Raw genomic sequence first — 20,794 nt, 5'->3', positions numbered from 1 at the left:
ATTGATATAATGTTAAAATGTTTTCAAATGTTGCTGTTCAACAATCAACTCTTTATGTCAGGCAGCTGTTCAAAAATAACACTTGGCATTCATCTATTGCTCTTGTTCATACACAGGGCAATGTTCAAATATTTCATGTGCTATGTTTCCTGAAGCTTTTCTCTTTATGAAATAACCCGATTACTATAATTGCTGAAATAACAGTACTTTCCTGTTTAAATAGATTTTAACTGTCTCCAGGAAGTCAAGTGCAAAACAAGAGCTCTGATGGTGATCTAGTAAGACTAAGTTAGTAGTTACATTTTTGTTTTCAAAAGAAATTTGCTGGAGTGGATTTATTCCCAGAAAAAAAGCAAAATTTCCCAGAATAGTAGTAGTAAACAATATGTGTACCTTGTTTATAAAAATCTAGTCTCAGACTGTTCCTGAAAAACCTTACCAAATGGTGACTTTACACCAAAATGGGAAATATTAGCAGCTAAAACTGGCTAACAGTTTCTTACTTGAAAGGAAATACCTTAGGTTTTGGTTGTATTCATTTAAATAAAAGCTAAAACCTTAGAAATATGTCAATGCAAGTAAAAAAATAAAACTTTCACCATAGCATTCTATCAGCATGGAACACTTATAAATACACAATTTTCTCTTGACGGGTGCACAGTTCCACAGCACGTTATCTGTGCCCTGTGCGGTGTGTTCCCAAGTCAAGTCCCCGTCCATCACCACTTACCCTTCTCTGTGCAAATTGTTAGGTTTCAATTAGGTTATACTCTATGGACCAGTTGTACTTGTCATGTTTAATAACCATAAAATATTCCATCGTATTGATATACCACTGTTTTCCAGTTTTCCAGTTATTGAGGATTTGGCCCCTGATCTACTATTGATTACAATATCTTTGCACAGAAATTACTTTTTACCCTCTCAATTAATTTCTTGGAATAGATTTCTAAAGAGGAAATTACTGAGTCATGAACTATAATGGGATTGATTATTTTTATTACTAAATTTATATTTAGGAACATTGTACTACTAATTTATTACCATGTCAGTTGTAATATATAAATTTTTCTTACAGCTCTTCCAACACTGGACTTAATACTTTCAATTCAATTTCTCAGGTAATACTGGTGAGGTATTAATTCTTAGTTTTTATATCTACATAAAAAATTATCAGTTAGGTCGAGCCTTTTGCCAAATGTCTACTCTTTGTGTTTCCTTGTGTACTCGCTGTTCATGGATTCTGTCCATTCAAGACTGTCCAAGCCCTGGCTGGTGTAGCTCAGTGGATTGAGCACAGGCCTGCGAACCAGAGGATCGAGGTTCGATTCCCAGTCAGGGCACATTCCTGGGTTGCAGGCCAGTTCCCTGCAGGCCAACTCCCAGCAGGGGATGTGCAAAAGGCAACCATACATTGATGTTTCTCTCCCTCTCTCCTTCCCCTCTAAAGATAAATAAATAATTTGGAAAAAAAAAAGACTGTCCATCACTTTGAGGCATATGTACTTATTTCCTACATATTCTGAAACTAACTCCCATAGGGCACTTTTGTTGCAGATCCCCCTCTGGCTTCTTTTCTTTTAAAGCTTAATTTTACTAGTATGTGTTATATTTACATACTAACCCCAAACATCTCAATCCACTTATAATTAAGTGCTCGTACTATGTCTACTCTTTCCTTTCCTCTCAGATATTTTTCTACTTAAAAATGATCTCTACCTGATTGGAAGTGTGTGGCATGTATTTCCTGCAGAACAATTGCCCACTTTTCCAGAGGCACTTATTAAGTAATGGTTGTTCCCTCTTTTATGCCATCAGGTTTGTTATAAAACCTCTAAGTGTATATACATTTATTTCTGTCACTTCCATTCTGTTTCATTGGGCAGATTTTTGTTTTTCAACTCTGCACAATCTGGTCTATGTACTTCGGTGTGTTTTAAACTCTGGTAGAATGTCACTTATTAGTTCCTTGTTCTTTTTAAAGCAAGAAAGGAAACGAAGAAAGACCAAATATTTCTCAATATCCCATGGGAAAAATGTATATATTTAGTACCTTTTCTATCAGTTCTTTTGCTACATCATTTGTTTGTGTCTCATGAGTTAGAGGACATTCCTCAATCACAAGTCGTGGGTGTCTTTGTCCACTGGGTGCTGCTGAATGCTTCGTGCTGTAACAGAGAATAAGTACATAGTTGGAAGCCAATTGCTGATTTTAAGCTAATATGCTCACGTGGAAATGAGTGAGCAACTCACAAATAAGGTCAAGTAGTCAATTGGTTGTTTTTATTTCAAGCCTAATGTTGGTTATCTTCTTATTCAAAAATACCAGAAAAACACAGTAACTTTTATTAATTTGAATTTTCTTAATCTGACCCTGAAATGGTAGCTCAGTTGATTGGAGTGCTATGGTTAGAACGCCAAGGATGCGGTTCATCCTCAGCTAAGGCGCTGAGGAATGAATCAAGGAATCAACCAAGGAATGCATAAATAAGTGCAATAATAAATCGATTTCTTCCCCCACTCAAATCAATCAATAACAAAATTTATTAATTTAAATCTCCTAGTTTAATTTGGAAGAAAATTTCACATCTGTTGTTTTAATAAAAGTTATGAGAAATAGTTTCAAATGACTATTTATGTCATTATTGGACAAAAGCACAAGTAAAAATCTTATTCAAACACACGTAAATACTGTCCTGTGTTTTTCTTTTTTCTTCTTTTCTGATTGTTACCCCTTACTTATTCTTAGCCTTGTCAGGGCATGACTACGTCTATTTTAGGTAATGCCAAAAGAGAAAAAGTAATGTCTACAGAGTCTACAGAAGGTCTGTAATTAGGGACTAAGTGTTGCTATTGTGCGATAAAATGGTGTGTTTACTTAGGGATGCTCGAACTAGTAAATGCCTCGTGAGGCTGCACATCGTGGTGAAGGCTGAAGCCCGCACACAGCCTCTTGGACACAGATAAGTAGGCCGCTACTCAGTAGCAGACAGTGTCCCTTAAAAGGACACCTAGATTTTTTTAAAAATGTTTTTCTTCAGTGTTCCTGTTTCCTTTTATTTCTTATGTTATTTTTTCATCTCAGCTTTGCCCTTTCATAGTGAAAGTGGTTGACTATTAGACCATCGCCATAAAGAGAAAACACAGTTTCTACCCTGATCTTTGAGATGGTTTTGATATAGTTGAAAGGTTGCTTTAAAAAAGTGCAATGTGTTAATCAAAGAAAATTGGTCTGGTTGTTTTCATTCTTCATTGGAAGGAGCAGCAGTTTTTGAAATCTATCGAACTCACAAGCTAAGCTGGAAAAGGGTTGCAGCGTTGTTTGGGAAAGTAGCTATTTTTAAAACTTTTAAAAAATAAAGGAAAACAGGTGGGTTTTACATCCTCTATTTTTGGAAAAAGCTGATAAGTGGTCCATCTAATTTGTGAGAACTTGGCATGTAGGCCTTTCTGAAGTAAAAGTTATAGAAGGGAGATCCTTCATGCTATTACTATCAATTAGACAATATAGGCAGTTCAAAGAAACTCTAAGAGCAGGTGGACTTCGTGGGTCCAGTTGGCTCTTTGAGCCCAGTGGCTGCCTGCTGCTCGCACGCCTGCTGGAGCTGCCCCTTCGCTCACTGACATCCTCACCTAGGACCAGTTTGTCTGCAAGGGGCTAAAATCTGAGGAAACAAATGTCCTTCCTCCAATCCAGTTCAACCAGCCCTCCTAACTTATCCTTTACTTCCACCAATTCGTTCAAATTTTCTGTTCTTTTAGCCCCAGAAAACTGCCATTCCCACCGGAGGCTGTTTCCTTGAGCAGCAGGCTCACCTTAATTTCACACGTGATAGCACCACCCTGTACAGGTAACTTGCAGGTAGGTGTTTTCTTTGCCGCACGGGTTGTATGACAGGATGAATAGCCCCAACTATATATCCTTTAAGATAGTAATCTTCCACTTTTGTTACTATGTCCGGGATGGAATTTATCTTGATGACTTCTGAATTTGGTGAAGCTGAAATATTAAACGCAAAGATAAATTTGCACATACAGTTGAATTATACATTATTTCTATGTGTGATAATACTAAGTAGGAGACATGCTGTATGATTTGATCTTCAAATAAAGTTACAATAACCTGAATTATATATTTTCTAAATTAATTTCAGAAAAAAGCTACAAATGGAAAAAATATAATAAATATTATATATTTAAAATAAGAAAAAAGCAACTGTAACTTTATGAGCTTGTAGATATATAATATTACCAATATGTCCTAAAGTAAAAATACGATGCTTTCTACACATCGTTTTTCAGGCGAGACTGGGCATGTTCAGGGTGGTATGGCTGTAGACTACACACATATCTCTCAATTAAGGCAGCTTTATTTCTTAGGACTTCATTTGACTATATTTCCATTAATAAATACTGAAGACATACACAAGAAAAACAGTATTGAGTTGAAGAGCTAGTTGTTTTATGATTTGGAATGAGATGCATAATTCCTTAAGAATAAACAACACAAATCTAAAATTAAAAATGGAAGAAATGGTATTTGTTAAGTAAGAATTGTCATTTCCAATTATACTTCTAAACCACTGTGTTTTAAGTTTCTCTGGGAAGCTAAAAATATGATTTCTAATGGCTCTTAAGTTTGAGTAAAGGAGTTAAAAAATAAAGGTATTCAGAAGTTCTTTTGAAAAATAATTCTAAATGTATAGGAAATTTAAATGTAAAGTTGATATGCAATTAAACCATCCTTTTGAAGTAGGATAAGTGTGTAGAAACTATCAAATAGTACAATCTGATCCTGGCTGGAGTGGCTCAGTGGACTGAGCACCAGCATGCACACTGGAAGGTCGCAGGTTCGCTTGCTGGTCAGGGCACATGCCTGGGTTGCAGGCCGGGCCCCCAGCTGGGGTGTGTGAGGGGCAGCTGATCGGGATCTTGCACAGATTTCTCTCCTTCTCTTTTTCCTTCCCTTGCTCTCTCTCTCAAACTAAATAAATACAATTTTAAAAAATAGTGCAGTTTTTAGTAAAAGGGAAAGGGTCTATTGCTTGAGGAAATGATTCTAGGGTTCCAGCTGTATTAATTTAGAAAACACTTTCAGTAACAAATGAGAAAACAACTTTCTCATTTTCTGGGAAACAATCAGGAATTAATGTGTAGAAGTGCACCTGCAGTTTGAGTATCTCTTGAGTAACAAAACAGTATGAAATTAATTCCAGATACGGGTGGGGCTGGCTCTTGGCCTTCTGCAGGGTAGTCAGTGGTGCCGAGCAGAGAGGGCAGCTAGTGGCCTGAACACAGGGCGGAGGTTCAGAGGCAGACAAAGAAGAAGGGCCAGAGAAAACCCCCTCCTCCTCTGGCGTTACCATCCAGGCGATGGAGCACAAAGCCACCATCGGGGGTGTTCATGCCAACTTCTCAAACCAAAGTACAGCACTCAATAGAAAGACTATATAAACCAGGATGACTCGATTTCCTCAGATTTTCATCTTGCTTTGCATTTAAACTAACCTATTCATAAAATATTTTCTTTATTATTATGAATAGGAATAAAAACAAAGGACAATCCTGGACTTTGAAGAAACAGCTGGGTTTCATTGTAAAATGACCCAGTTGGGCCTGATGTGTGGCAATCACTCTGAGTCATTTGGTTTTTTCATTTTTCAGTATTTTTATCAACCGATGAGAATTTCCAAACAAAGGAACTGAACAACTATAAAATAGAATAAACTGTTAAGACTAGGAATCAAACACAACTTAAACTTATTTTTAGAACTATATACTAATCCTACAAAGTTTCAAAGAGAATTTCAGTTTTTAATGACTCGCAGGGCTTATTGTACGGAGTGGAAATGCTTCAGCAAGACCCAGATACAAAAGGGTCTTCACAGTCTGGCGTCTGCCTGCCTCTCTTCCCTCACTCTCATCGTCCTCTTCGTCGCACGTCCTGCTTCAGCAGGCCAGAACCACGGGTGCACTCGAGGCTGGCAGCACATTTCAGGACACCAGGCCTCCATGCCCTTCCCTGCTCCCCATGCCAGAGTTAATTATTCCTCTGTGCTGTACCTTGATTCCACTACTTCCCTTACCAGGCTGTAGGACAGTCACTTGTTCCCACGCTTGTCTCTGCTGTCTGACTGAGAATTCCTTGGGGCAAGGAACCCACTTTCCTTCTCTTTCTGTGCCTACCATTTTCCCAGGTCATTATGTTAGGTTTGAAATACTATTCATGAAAGGAGCTAAGAGATGAAATTATTGCAGAAAGGAGGGAAAGCCATCAAGGTTAGCTTGTGGAAATACACATAAAAAAAGTTGGGTTAGCAAATTCAGGAACCATCGTACAGGTTGTCTAGATCTTAGAGGAGGGAAAGAGCGCATGGGCAGTGTGCCGGACGGTTATTCTCTTGATCACCACAAAAGTGAAGGTGGTCAAGAACCTAGAGAGAATCCAACCAGGTAGAGTTTAAGTTCAGACTCGCTTCAGAAGGCTCTAGTTTCAAGGCTCCACTTTATGATCCTCAAGTTAATGACATTACAATAAAAGGAAAAAACCACCCTGCAAACGAGGTGAAAGGTAATGAGAGGTGGCGCTATGCTGGGTGTAATTAGCTCCATCTTGGAGTGAAATCTGGAGAATTTTGGGAGAGGACTGCACCCCAGACAAGGAATGAGCCTGTGGGTCTGGGGGAGCTTCTGGGTCCTGCCCAGCCTCTGTCTCTCGCTGACTGGTTTGGGGTCGCTGTTAGATCCTGTATTGTCTCATCCAGTTAATTTTCACAAATTCTGAATTAACATGATGCAAATCAATGAAGTTTTACTTTCCTGTAGGTGCTAGCGTGTCCTTAGACCACGGCACTGGCTCGAGTCATTCTGTCCAGTTCAATTATAGTCCTACCACGTAGCAGCAGTTTGGGCGACTTATCAAATCTCTCTTCCTGAGTTTCGTCATCTGAGAATAATCATAATATCTACCTGGAGAAGTGCCGTAAGGATTAATTAAGATCAGCTATGTATAGCCATGATTACTGTATTGCAGATCAGCAATAAACCTTTGAAAATTGCAAAAAAAATTAGGCAAATGAAGCATTTTGCATAGTGCCTGACACAAAATATGCACTTGGTATGTATCACTTCTTATATTTACTATAATTGTGAGGTAGAATATAGAGATTGACAGATTGTTCCCTTTTGAAAATATGGTAAAATTACTTGTCAGTTTTTGCACATTGTATTTTTTAGCTGAGGGGAAAATGTTTCATAGTATTTCAAGAATATATACCAATGTTCAGAAGTAAATTGGTGGAAAGAACATATATATCTTGGACTACTTTCATAGAGTTACATCAGCATAGCAAAGCTTTTGGCATTGAACAAGTTCTTGCTTTATACTGGAATGTGACTTTTTCTGTTTTCAAAAGTTGGTCTTTGTCTCTGAAAACTGTAAGCAAAGGAACATTTAAAAGTCTGTTCATTATTTTATTTTAGAAACTGTAAGGATAAATGCTTAACCTTCAGCATGTTTACATTTTAATCATAGAAATCCACTTGGCATCTGTATTGTTTTCAAAGCAAATCACAAAATGCTTTCACCAGTTCTTCACAACAGCCTCAGAAGCTTGTAGAATGAAGCTTCTACAAACCATGTAGCATCGATTTAACGATAACCAACCACACCCATTAGTGCTATAAACACCCCCACTTGTTCTTTCTCCCAAAGAACTGAGGAGGAACTGACGGTGGGGAGCTAAAAGCAAGATGTCTGCAGCTGCTGACAACCTCTGGTGCTATTCAAATTCCAGCCAAAACAACCGCCACCCTCTCTTAGTTTCCTGTGTTTAAAAAGAAATAGAGCTTCTGATGTCACTGCCTCAGTGTAGGGCATCAAACCCGAGGCTTGGCTTGCAACACTGAGCCCGCAGAGACATAACTATTCACTCCACTGAGCACTGATGAAAATTCCTCAGTCTATGTGCATTGCTCGCCCCTTCCTCACATCTCTAAGCTGAATCAGCCTTCCTGTCTCATTTCAGCACAGTTTAGAACATTACTAAGAATCAAGGGAATTATCCCTGGCTGGTGTAGCTCAGTGGATTGAATGCCAGCCTGCAAACCAAGAGGTCACTGGTTCAATTCCGAGTCAGGACACATGCCTGGGTTGTGGGCCAGGTCCCCACTTAGGGATGTGTGAGAGGCAACTGATCGATGTTTCTCTCTCTCTCTTTTCTCCCTCCCTTCCCCTCTCTCTAAAAATAAATAAAATCTTTTTAAAAATAAAAAAAGAATCAAGGGAATTACATGGAGGAAAGTTCTCTGAATTCCCAGCTTACTTTTCCTCTTCTTGTCCTAGGTTTAACTGTGCTGACTGATGCTGGTGTGTTTAAAGCCAAGTTCCAGTGTAGGACAGTTTGTTCAGGGAGTGAGCAGGAGCCCTGCCGTTACCATCCTCCTCCTGTCCCCACTAACGAGGAAGGTTTGGGTGCCTTTTCCTGTGTCCTAGGATGATGAACACTGTCTGAATTTGGTCTAGGGGGCCTCGCCGAGACCGGGGAAGGCTCTGGTCTGCCAAATCCCGGAGGTGACCCAGAGTGGAAGTCATAAACCAGTGAGGCATGGGCCACACTTTAGCCATCAGACAGGTCTCACTTGGTGTGCACGGTGTCAAAATATTTGACTTAACTGTCACTTTTAAAAGTGGAAAGATATTACATAAGAATCTGGATTTAGGGGGGTTGTGAGAATTGTAAGACCGATAACACCAGGACCACGTGCTGAGGAGGCAGCATGCAGCTGGGGCTGCTGCACTCTCCGAGTGAGGTTTTGGGAATTCTCTGGGTGCCACAGCTTCATCCAGCACAGCTTCTTTCTTTGTTTTATGAGCCGGATGCCTTCGGGTATTTGAGTCCGTGACTCCATATGGTAGATCAGTGTGAGTTACGGACACCTGATGTGGAGAGTGAGCTAGGGATTCCTAATCTGCAGTGTGAGTCGGAGACCTCTAATCTAGGGTGTGAGTTGGGGGCCTTGACTAGAGTTCTACAGGTTGGGAGCTGGACCATGGTGTGGAATAAATCCAGATCTCCACAGTGATCTTCTTCATGGAGCTTTTCTAAACCAGCAATGACTTATCTCTGAGGACAGCTTCATTTGAAATGATCTTTTTCAGAGCTGGGCCACTGGCAGACAGGAACATCTCTGACGCTTGAGTGTTTACTTTGTGTTTGTGTCAGGCCCTGGGCTCCTGTTTTACACTCACTACCAGAGCAACTCTGAAGCTAACACAGCTACTCGTCCCTGCCTCAGGGGGCTACGACCTTGTTAATGGCATAACCAGTACTTGAACCCAGGTGGGTTGCTTCTGGAGCCCAATGCTCTTAGTGAGAATAGCATGTTTCCTCTCTAAACAGAGGAGAACCTCATTTAACAAAGCATTGGCTGTATGCTGGGTACTTGCTGAGAACAAATATCAATTTACTTAATCCTCCTAACAATCCTCTAAGGTGTGTTCTATCGTTATTCTCACTTTGCAGAGGAGGAAACTGAGGCACACAGATGCAAAAGTACCTTGCCAGGCTAGTCAGTGGCAGAGCTGGGCTCTGGAGCCAGACAGTCTGGTCCTAGAGTCTAGCCTCTAAACCCCTGTGCCATGAGCTCTGTTAATCGAACATGTAAATGCTATGCCCAGTTTTTCATTCAGTCAGGTTTTTAATATGGAGTTCTCAAGCATTTTCCATAATCGTCGTGACCATGCCGAGTGCTATTTATGAAAAGACACAGACCTCCCTATAGGAAAGTGTTCCTACTTGAGAGAGTTAAATAATCAACACAAAGCCCTGGGCCCCAGCAAACACGGTCTTAACATACGTTTGTTATGATGTGCTTATTAGTGCTGATGTACAGTTTCCTTCTCCCTTTATGAATTGTCTGGCTTTCTCAGTTTGTAACCCTCCTGAAACTCCCTGTGTGTGTGCACGTGTGTGTTTCGTGCATTAACATTTCTTTTGCACTGAGTTTCAAGAAAGAACTTTCCTTTATTGAGAATACAAGAGGATTTGGCTTAGAAAGAACAGCTGGATTTACCCCACTGACACATTTCTCTGATGTCTCCAGAGAATGAGGTGTTCCTTAGAAGTATATCCTCTCCCTGAACAGGGACTTCTTTAAGCACCAATGTTTTTCCACTATAGCCATCTCGTTGTGATTGTTTTTAACATGTTAAGTAACTCTGCCTTTGAAAACTGTGCTCTGAGACACTACAGTGGAGGGAACGACTTTCATTATCATTGATTTGGGCCAGTGAAGGGTGGTAAGCCCTTTAAGTGACCACAGACTGTGAAGTTTTTAGAGTTCTTTTATCTAGTTTATAATTCATTTTATCCTTTCTAATGTCACCTGTCCCCTTTGCTACTATCATTATGTCCCTGCTACTTCTAATCCAGTGGGTCTCCAAACCTCCACCCAAAGACTCTGCATTGGACATGAGATGCTCTTAAGTTGTACACACAGACACAGAATTAAGTAGCATTGAATCACGTAGACAGGAAGTTGTGTGCTGTTTATGCTTCTCAAGGTTTCCAATCAGTTTAGAGTTAATGTCTTTAACATGTCTTTATAATTAATTTTCCTTTTCAACAAGGGGCACACCTATGGCTCAGAGTCATTGGCAAATAACGGTATAGTTACAATCTAATAAGTGTTTCCTTCCATCATATTTACTTGTATGGTTGTTGATTCTATTATTATAGTTGTGTGAGAGATCTTTTTAAAATAAATTTCGGTTTATTACCAATGCGCCAATTAAACTATGACTTCCTATTTTGTTATCATTTAGCAATTTCATTTTAACCACTTTAACCACCTTTCCCTTTCTAAGGGTACAGTGCGGTGGCAATAAGTACATACACACTGTTGTGCAGCCGTCACCACTGTCTCCAGATAACACATAATCCTTCATGATGGAGGCGGATTACAGAACTGAAACAGTCAAATACAGTTGACTCTTGAACAACACAGTGGTTAGAGGCGATGAGCCACACACATGCGCAGTTGAAAAAAAACTTTTGACTCCCCCCAAACTTAACTACTAATAGCCTACTATTGAGCAGAAGCCTTACCAGTAGCACAGTCAATTAACACTTTTTTATATATTACAGGCACTACATACTGTATCCTCACAATCAAGTAAGCTAGAGAAAGCATCATAAGGAAGAGGAAAAAAGGTGGGCCCTTTAGTTCACGTAGGTGGGCCACACATAGGTGGGCCCATGCAGTTCACGCCTTTGTCGTTCAAGGTCAGCTGTAATATTTCTAACTGCTGAGCATCTGGTGAAAATACAGAATAATTGAAATATTTTCAAATACCTATGTTTAATAACAACAACAGCAGGGCCTCTTTGAATGCATCAAAGGCCTTCTCAGTGCTGGCTGCTCCCTGCCCCTCTCTGGGAAAGTGCCGGAACGAGATCAGACGGAAGAGCTCTGAACGTTCACCCTGGGCTCCAGGAGAGGCACTTTCCCCAGCCCCAAGCTCTTGATTTCGGGGGCTTCCTCCTAAGCAATGCCACCACAGTATATGGGCTGAGCTAAAGCTTATGGACTTCAAAAAATTGTTAAGCAATTAATATATTGGTGTTAAAGGGGTATCTGGCCCTGAGCGTTGTGCCTCAGTTAGTTGGGCAGCATCCTGCAAAGGAGGGGCCACCAGTTTGATTCCTGGTCAGGGCACATGCCCGGGCTGCGGGGTCGGTCTCTGACGGGGGTGCGTACAAGAAGTGACCGACAGCTGTTTCTCTCTCACGTCACTGTTTCTCTCCCTCTCTTTCTCTGTCCTTTCCCCCTCTCTAAAAATAAATAAATAAAATCTCAAAATAAAGGAGTACCTGGCTTATCAAGATGTTTTAAATTACTTAGAAATATTACTTAAATTACAAACAACATGCAAATGTGTAATCTTTTCTATTTTTAATGAAAGCTGCCATTTTTGTAGTCACTTATTAATATATTTAATTGAAGTAATATAATAGCAGTTTTAAAATACACTATGATAGAGTATTTAAAATACTCTATCATACTATGTAGTTCATTATTACAGGCAGATATAAGATTGAATTATGAGCCTTTCAAATGCCTGCAGCCTCCTGTCTCACTGCTGCCTCCTTTGCGTGCTGCCCCCATCCTTCTGTTTTATTGGGAGTTCCTGGACAGACCCTAACATTTTCTCTTATTTCTGAGTCTCTACATGTTGTCTTTCGGCTTTGTCTGCCCTTACCCCTACTTCCGACTGAGTCCTTTTTTAACCTTTATAATATATTTGGGTGGGAGTAGAAATATGACATACAAAAATGCACAAAACATACTTAAAATTGCTAACACTTGGGTCCTAGCTGGTGTGGTTCAGTGGATTGAGTGCTGGCCTGTGAACCAAAGAATCACCAGTTTGATTCCCAGTCAGGGCACATGCCTGGGTTGTGGGCCAGGTCCCTGGTGAGGGGAGTGTGAGAGGCAACCAAACTTTTGATGTTTCTTTCCCTCTCTTTCTCCTTCCCTTCCCTTCATTCTAAAAATAAATAAATAAAATCTTTACAAAACCCCCTGCCAGTACTTGGGCAACCACCATCCATTAGAATATCAGAAGATGGCGGACACCCTAGAAGCTCCCCACTTCAATCTTTCCGGTAACAACCCCTCTCTCCCTCTGTGCTGCTTGAACATTCATGGTCATCACCTCCTTGTTCTTCTTTTTAGTTTACCATCCAAGTGTGCAGCCTTCAACACCACCATTCGGTTTTGTTGATTTTTTGAGCTTTATATAGATGGAATCATACAGTATGTACTTTTGTGTGTCTTCTTTCACTCGACATTATGTTTAGGAGATTCATCTGGGGCAGCTTGAGTAGTTACAGCATTCGTTTTCATTGCACCACAGTAGAGGACGGCACAGCACTGTCTGTGGCCCGTTGGCTCACCTATGCTACGCCAGCACAACAATGGCTGCGCTGAGTAGTTGTGACAAAGACCACAGACATGGCTTGCAAAGCCTGAAAGGCTTACAATCTGGCCCTTAGCAGAAACAGTCTGCTGACTTCTTCAGGGTAGTGTTCCATTGTGTGAGTACACCACAGTTCCTCTTTCCTGTCTCTTGTTCTTGAATGCCTGAGTTGTTCACACTTCTGGGCTATTACAAACAGTGTGTCCATGAACATTCTTCCATGTGCTTCATGGTGAACATGTGCCTACACTTCTGCTGGGTATGTGTTCAACTAACTAGATAATGCCAAGCATTTTCTTGACATGATTGTGCCAATTTACCAACACCTGTTGTTAGCAGTCTTTTTAAATTTTAGCCATTTTTTAATGATTTATGGTGGTCTCTCACTGTAGTTTTAACGTGCATTTTTCTGATTATTAACAAGGCTGGGCAAAGTTTCATATGTCTATCAACCATTTGCATTTTTGATTTTGTGAACTGTCTGTCCAAGTTTCTTGTCTGTTTCTATTGTGTTGTTTGTCTTCTCGTTACGGATTCATTTGCACTTATATTTTATATATTCTGGGTACAAACATTTGTCTAAGCCCCACTCATTCGTTAGATCTCAGGTGAGGTGGCACTTCCTTAAAGGTGTCTTTCTGGATCCAACCAGACAGGGGGTGGTGCTCTTCTTTCTCTTTCTACAACCTCACACCTCGTACGACAGCACGTGGGGTATGTGCTGTAACTGAGGCTTGTTTATTGGTGTCTCTCAGTAGGATGCTCAGGATGTAGGTTTGTGGAGCACAGACACTATGCTCTATTTATCTTCATAGCCGAGCTCTTAGCTTTGTGTATGCTCACTAAGTGTGAGTTCAAACAACGAATGTATGTCCAACCAGATATAAGATGCATATATGCATAGGAAAAAACAATTAATGTAGATTGCCAATGAAATGTATATGCTTTTTCTCCCAAAATCAGTATTTATTTAAGTGGGTAAACTGCATGCCATTATCAGGTATTTTCTCCTCCCCCAGTTCAGAAAGGGATCTTTCTCTTCTATAATAGTCTTAATTTATGAGGATTTATTAATAAACCAAAATACCTCACCATTTCAAAAAAGGAACTGTTTATATACTTTTTTCATCTGTTAGGAATTTAGGCTAGGCACCATGATAAAGATTATGTTGCTTCTTGAGTAAATTTAGTCATTTTTATTATTAATTTCTTTTATGTAGTACTTTACATCTGAAAATCTTTTTACTGCTTGAGGAAATACCCAAGAACTTAATAAATTCAGACAGAAATAGAAAAATTAGCTGGACCCGTCCTTCCATTCATTCTGTCTTTATTCCTCCCTCCCTCCCTTTCTCCCTCCCTCTCTCCCTCCTTCCCTCCCTTATTTCTGACCCCTTATTTATCACTTGTTGATTTTTTTATGCATTCTCTTCAGTGCTGCATCTTCATTCTTTATGAATTAAAAATTACTGACCACTTCTTGCTTTGGAGACTGTCCCTTTGTGTTTTTGGTGCTATCCATTCATTCTCTGCCATTCTGTTCAGTTGTGCTCAATATGGCTGAATACGCCTAACGACTCAGCCCAAGACACTGGTGCTCTGCTCACATCCCCTCTTTTTAAGACTTTATTTCAATTCTTCCTGGAAATCATTTCCAGCCTTGCATCTGTAACTGTTTCTACCAGGATGTTCCCTGACCACCTCAAATACAACATGCCTGTAATGGAATTGCTCTTTCACCATGTGCGGGCTCTTTTGGGGACGTTCCTCCTACAGTGAGAGGCATCATTATTTCCACAGTTACTCAGGGTCAGAACTGGGAAGTCATCCCGGATTCCTCATTCTCTCTGTCCCTTCATATCCAGCCAGCCATAGGCTAAGTCCCTCCCTCACACCGTCTGCTACATTCACCCCACTGCAGTCCATCCTTATTGCTACCCCTCATGTGCAGGGCCCCCATGATGAGCCTGCACCACTGCAATCAGTCCTCTAACTTTTCTCCTCCCTCCCACCTCTCCCCATTGCAATCTCACACGCGGCTTCTAAAAACACTTCTCTTTATCCAACGAGTTCTTCTTCAAACGCCTGTACAGCTCTTTATTTCCTACAGCATCAAGGAATCACTCCTTAGACAAGTCAGAGCTTTCCCTACTCCATTTATTTCCATTTACTTCTTGCTTCTCTCCTATAAAACCTCCTTTAGCTCCCTGCTCTACTCAACAGCCCTTCAACGTGCCTCAACCTCATAGTCTTTTTCTGATTACCTAAGCCCTACTTTTTCTTAAGGGTCTGTTAACATCTTAATTTGAATTCTAACTAATCATACTTAAAATGGACTTTTCTTTTTCCTGACATCTCCTGCATCATGTATTGCAATTTTTCATCCATTAATTCAATATCACTTATTGGCCATTGGCCATGTGTCAAACACTGTGCTGGACACAGGGATACAAAGGTTGTTAAGGCACAGTTCCTGACCTTGAGGAGTTCACCATCTTGCTCAGTTTGACCAATGAGAATATAAAATACTTGAGGGCTGAAATCATGTCTATTCCTCTTTGTATTTCCCGTACTTATCAGCATCTTCTACAGAATGCACACAACATATGTACTTATTGCTGTTAATAGTGATGATAAAGGACAATGAGAGGTTCTTGTTCTAATAACAAGGAAGCAAGCTAGAAGCCAGCAACATTTTACTTGGTATATTTTACATAATTCTACTAGAAACTCAAATAGGGAACCTACCATCTGTCCATCTGTTGGGTTTTTAGTATTGTAGAAACTCTTTTTAGTCATAAAGCTATACATGCTCTAAAAATCCTTAAGGCTATTATTATTTAGATTTTTTTCTGGGATTGTACAGGGAGGCAAATTAACCCTTTTGGATAATTTGCAGAGTTAATTTAACTTTTCATTAATAAATTATATTTAACACACATATATATATGCTCACACATTCTGATAAATATACATATATAGACTAAACCAGAAATTTATTGCAAATAATGTACTGAAATCTCACTACTGCAGTTGGTAGACCTGGTATACAGTTAGGAGGTATAATAACAGTTAACTTTTCATTAAGTGCTTACTAAAGTGCCAGATGCCTTTTCAAGTAGATCATCTTGTATTATCTCCCTGAATCCTTAGAATAACTCTCATCATTAGAACCCCCATTTTACAGGTGAGGAAACTGAGATATAGCAAAGTTTACAAACCCACCACAGTTGTGAGTGAAAGAGCCTAGATCCAGAACCTGGGAACTTTGACTTCAGAACCTTGTGTGCTTAATGACTATGTTATTATTTCACACACATCTGAAAGTATGCACCCATTCCCCCTCAAAAAAATAAGTGTAAGAGAAGCGGAGGAGAAAGAGAGAGAGAGAGAGAGAGAGAGAATACGTAAGTGAGTGGAAAGTAAGTAAGTTGTTTAAGATAATTATAGCTCCCATAACTGGAAATTTCAAAGAGTCTCTTCCTCTTGTCCCACTGGGACTTTACTCTCTGTCTCGTGTCCTGTGTTTGGAAAAACAGAGGAGGACAAGGTAAGAGACAGGCTCATCATGAATGCACACAGCTGTCGCCAGACCATTTTGTTTTCTGAAAGGTTGCTCACGGCACAGTGGCCTCTGGGAGGCAGGAGGCGCCATTGCGCGGCACTCCCTGCAGGAGTCCTAGGACAGACTGCCAGTGCTACATGTAGGGCTGGTGTGTTTGCCCTCCGCGACTCACTCCGCTGTCTGCTGGAGTGGCAGGGGGGGGTCAGGGGTGGGAGAGGAAGGTGGTTGTGGAGTTGGGCTGATGCAGAGTCTTGGCTTCTGAGGCAAAGACAGAAACAAAATAAAGCAAAAACATGTGGCAGAACTGGAGAGAAAAGGGACATACGGAGACAAGGTGCCTGGACCAAATAGCAACCAGGTGCAACTTTAAAATATAGGCCCACTGTGTGGGTTAACATTTGCAAACTATGCCCAGACTTAGACTTTATAGTGCAATAATCTGTTACCTCCTCCAAACACCTAGAGTGGAAGGTAGAAATTATATTCCTTTTACAGAGAGAAGGACTTTTGATGGAAAAACCAAAATGACTTCTAAAAAATTTAGCTGTAGATCTTTCTGATTAAAGGATGACTGCATTTCTACATATTTGCTCAAGACGTTTAACATTGTTTGAAGAAAATAAATCAGGAAAAAATTTAAAATTACTTTAAACCCTATGATCCTGTGGGGGATTGTGCAGCAAATCTTAAAGTGCAGCTCAAAATGGCTCTGGCCTACAGGGTTTGAGTAGACAAGGTTCTGAGTTTAAGGAGAGTGTGTGTTTGTGTCCTATGGACTCACAGAAACCAGTCCGAACAGAACAGTCAACAAGGACAGTCAGCGGAGGAAACACAGAGTTATATCACTGAAGTTTCCTCAAAGAGTAGTTTTTGAAAAAGTATAGAAAAAAAACCATGTGATTGATTACTACTTTGATCACCATTATCTTAATTGACTTTTAACTTTCATCATTAAAAAGAAAATTAAGAATACAGACTTTTTCCCTTGGAAGCCTTAGCCTTAGATTGAAGTGGAAATGGGAGTGTGTTAGAAGTATCTACACGCGCAGACCTTGTGTGTGTCCCTGGAAGTGAGTTTGCTTGCTGGCTAGCTCAGTTTTTGACAAAGAAAAATGGGCTGCTCCTGTTTCTTGCACAAAGATGCACTGTTCACAGCACAAACCAAAAAAGGGGGAATTTGTGTTTAAGTTGAAAAGAAATTAAGGTAATATCCAACATGATAATATGCTTAGTATAATCTTTCTGTTCACTGATAAAATGTTTTGCTTTTTACAATTAAAAGCGTAACTTCATAGTACGAACTTAAACTACGGGTAGCTGGAAATTCTAACAGCAAGCATGACACTCCAATTCCGGTTTTAGTATCCCATTATTAAAAAACCCAGCTCTGCTTTCTAAAAACTCTGTTTTAGCTCTGCAGTTCTATGGTACTCTTAAGCTTCAAAAAAACAAAAACTGAGGCAAAGTATTTGTGAGGTCGAGCTACCTCTGTTCCTTCCACAGGGCAGCCGTCTGGGCTTGTTTATTTGTGTTTCCAACTTTCTGGAACAGGGAGTTTCTCTGTCAGGGACAGGGCACCGAGCAAAGGAAGTGTCTTACAGAAGACTATCTTTCCTTTCTTTTTTTTTTTTAACTGTATGTTCAAACTTCAAGTTTAGCTTAGTAAAAATAGCACAATCACAAAACAACTAGCACAATCACAAAATTTAACAGAACTTGCTTAGCAAATACTCTTCCACACGATTCAAGTAATACTTCCTGCATGCTGCCTTCTTGTGCCTTTCAGATCTTTTTCAAAACAAACTGTCATTAAGGCAATGGGCTGTTTGGCCTGGAAATCAAACATTTTCCATGTACCCTTCCACGAATAAGCATTTGATTTAAAAATGAAAGAAATATTTCAAAAGCCATTTTTCTAATTTTATGAAGTACATATGAGCCATGTTATAAAAATGAAGCAAACAAAACAAAATCTTTCAATATATAATTAAGAGACAAAGTATTATTCTTAGATTGATTATACAATCTTATTATGAAGAACACTCTAAAAATTCACAAACCAACACTTAAAACACTAGTGGTCCCTTATCTCTGAAACATTTCATTTAACAAATAAAAAAAAGAAGAAAAAAGTACCTTGTAAAGTAAAATCCAGCAGTACATATTCGTAAGCAAATTCTGTCTTTGTTTCCACTTGCGGTCTCTTCAGAGTAGAAAATATTTTTCCAGGGCTGCTATCATCAGGGTCTTGTAGCTTTCTAAGTCCGCACCCCATGGCAAAATCTGTAAGGAATTAAATTGCAGGACAGGGGAGGGAGAGCAGCAAATTCTGTTGTTCAAGCTGCAAAAAGAAAGTTATAGACTTAACTGCTTTGATTTTTTCAGCTAAACCATAGATACTCAAAAAGAAAACATCTGAGTCCAAAGGAAGGAGCTGAAGACTTTTTCTATCCATTTTTCTGAACAGTCGTTGAGCCCATCATGATTAAACTACAGCTCCGGGAGGCTGGGCTTGATCTTAGGAGAAACATGCAAGCTGCTACAACTTAGCGGAGAATTTCCATGCCACGTCAATTTACAGCCAGCCCCCTACCAGAGTTCTGTCGCTTAGGGCACCAACTGTGCTTTGTCTATTCCAGTCGGCTGGATGATAAAAGAGGTGTCCAAAAACAGAAATAAAAAGGCAAAAGTGCAACTCAGATGGAAATATCTGCAAGCAGAGGATATACTCAGACACCGTGGCATGTAATTTTTTTTTCTGTTTTCTCTTTTCCCCTCTTTCCTGTGTCCCCTCCCTCCTCCCTCCCCGCTACTACCAAGAAAGCAGAAGGAGAGAGAGAGAGAGGAGGAGGAGAGAGAGGGAGAGAAAAGGGATGAAAGAAATGGATTCTCAACATGGTTGGAAACAAAAATAATTTCCAGAACGGAAGTCAGCTTTATGAGGAAACTTTCTGGAGTCTAAAAGGAGAAAAGTAAGGTTAAAAAAAATAAACAAACAACAAACACTTCAGCCTTTAGGTTGCATTTTTCAGGATTTCTTTCAATATGAAGATTGTTTTTGCTGGAAAAATTATATACTAATAAAACTGCCAAATAGAAAAAATCTACATTAAAGTATGTTAATAAAAAAACTTTCTTTAATTGCAAAGAACAGATATGTGGATAGTGTTTTCTCAATGTCCTTAAAGTTTAAAATATTTTACTATTAGAAAGCTTATGATGGTAACTAATAACACTCTACACATCTCAAAATATCCATAATTAAAAAAAAACAAAATTGATAACTTGATTCATTCAGTCTTTTAAAAAATTTGTTTATTTATTTTTAGAGCGAAAGGAAGGAAGGGAGAAATAGGGGGAGAAAAACATCAGTCAGTTGCCTCTCACATGCCCCCAACTGGGGACCTGGCCTGCAACTCAGGCATGTGCCCTGACTGGGAATTGAACCTGTGACCTTTTGGTTTACAGGCTGGCACTCAATGCACTGAACCACATCAGCCAGGGCTCATTCAGTCTCATAGATTGCCATTTACCTGAAGTTGAGAGCAACTTATGATGGATCAATTGTAATGAGTGTTTATTGTATTTTACCATTCAGGTGGTATGATGCATTCATCAAAACTGAGAGCCCTGGAATCAGATGGCTAGGGTTCAATCCTGCTTCTAATACCTACTGGAGACAAGATCTTGGGCAAGTTACTTGACCTCTTCAAGTTTCAATTTCCTCCCCTATAAAATGGAGTTAATAATAGTACTTACTTCATGGGCTTGTTATGAAGGTGGAATGAGATAATCTTATCTCACATCCTAACACAATGCCTGCCTAATAACACAAAATAAATTGTTAATATGCTTACATTATAAAACAGGGTTGAGAACAGCAATAGGAAGGAAGTGATTCTGCCACCACTCCCATTATTTACCAAATAATCCCTGATCTTATTTCAGATTGTAGAGAACACAAGCTTGAAAAGCTTTTTGCAGTCATATTGAAGAAGACACATGAAAACTGGGTTTTGGGGAGAGGGATGGATCACTGTAACCTCTGGTCTCTTCCTTCCGCCTATTTGGTCTTTAAATAGTTTATTTCTTAGAAGTGTTTCTAACAGAGGAAAATTCCATAGTCCGTCATTCTCAGAGATGAGTATGGTTGGTGGTAAGCAATTCCTGGGTAAATTTGTGTAGAAAGACAGCAGACTCTGACCCAGTGTGACTCGTTTGATTTTTTCACAGTGCTTTCCCGCCTG

The 20,794-nt window shown here is 39.8% G+C and overlaps 1 protein-coding gene across 1 annotated transcript in view; it reads right to left on the bottom strand.

Annotated features, from left to right (window-relative positions):
* The window catches only part of RFTN2 (raftlin family member 2), a 62,272-nt gene extending 42,957 nt beyond the window's left edge, over nucleotides 1–19,315 (bottom strand). Inside the window, exons 1-3 of the mRNA XM_037043690.1 lie at nucleotides 18,684–19,315; nucleotides 3,817–4,000; nucleotides 2,054–2,168 (exon numbers count right to left, since the gene is read on the bottom strand). Of these exons, the coding sequence (XP_036899585.1) occupies nucleotides 2,054–2,168; nucleotides 3,817–4,000; nucleotides 18,684–18,822 (438 nt within the window). The 5' untranslated portion in view covers nucleotides 18,823–19,315. The remainder of the gene's footprint in view (nucleotides 1–2,053; nucleotides 2,169–3,816; nucleotides 4,001–18,683) is intronic.
* Nucleotides 19,316–20,794: the final 1,479 nt, after the last annotated feature.

Source organism: Sturnira hondurensis, unplaced genomic scaffold, assembly GCF_014824575.4.
Source record: "Sturnira hondurensis isolate 20B ecotype Veracruz unplaced genomic scaffold, ASM1482457v3 Scaffold0004136, whole genome shotgun sequence".
NCBI classification, from domain to species: domain Eukaryota; kingdom Metazoa; phylum Chordata; class Mammalia; order Chiroptera; family Phyllostomidae; genus Sturnira; species Sturnira hondurensis.
This window is presented reverse-complemented; position numbering and strand designations above follow the sequence as displayed.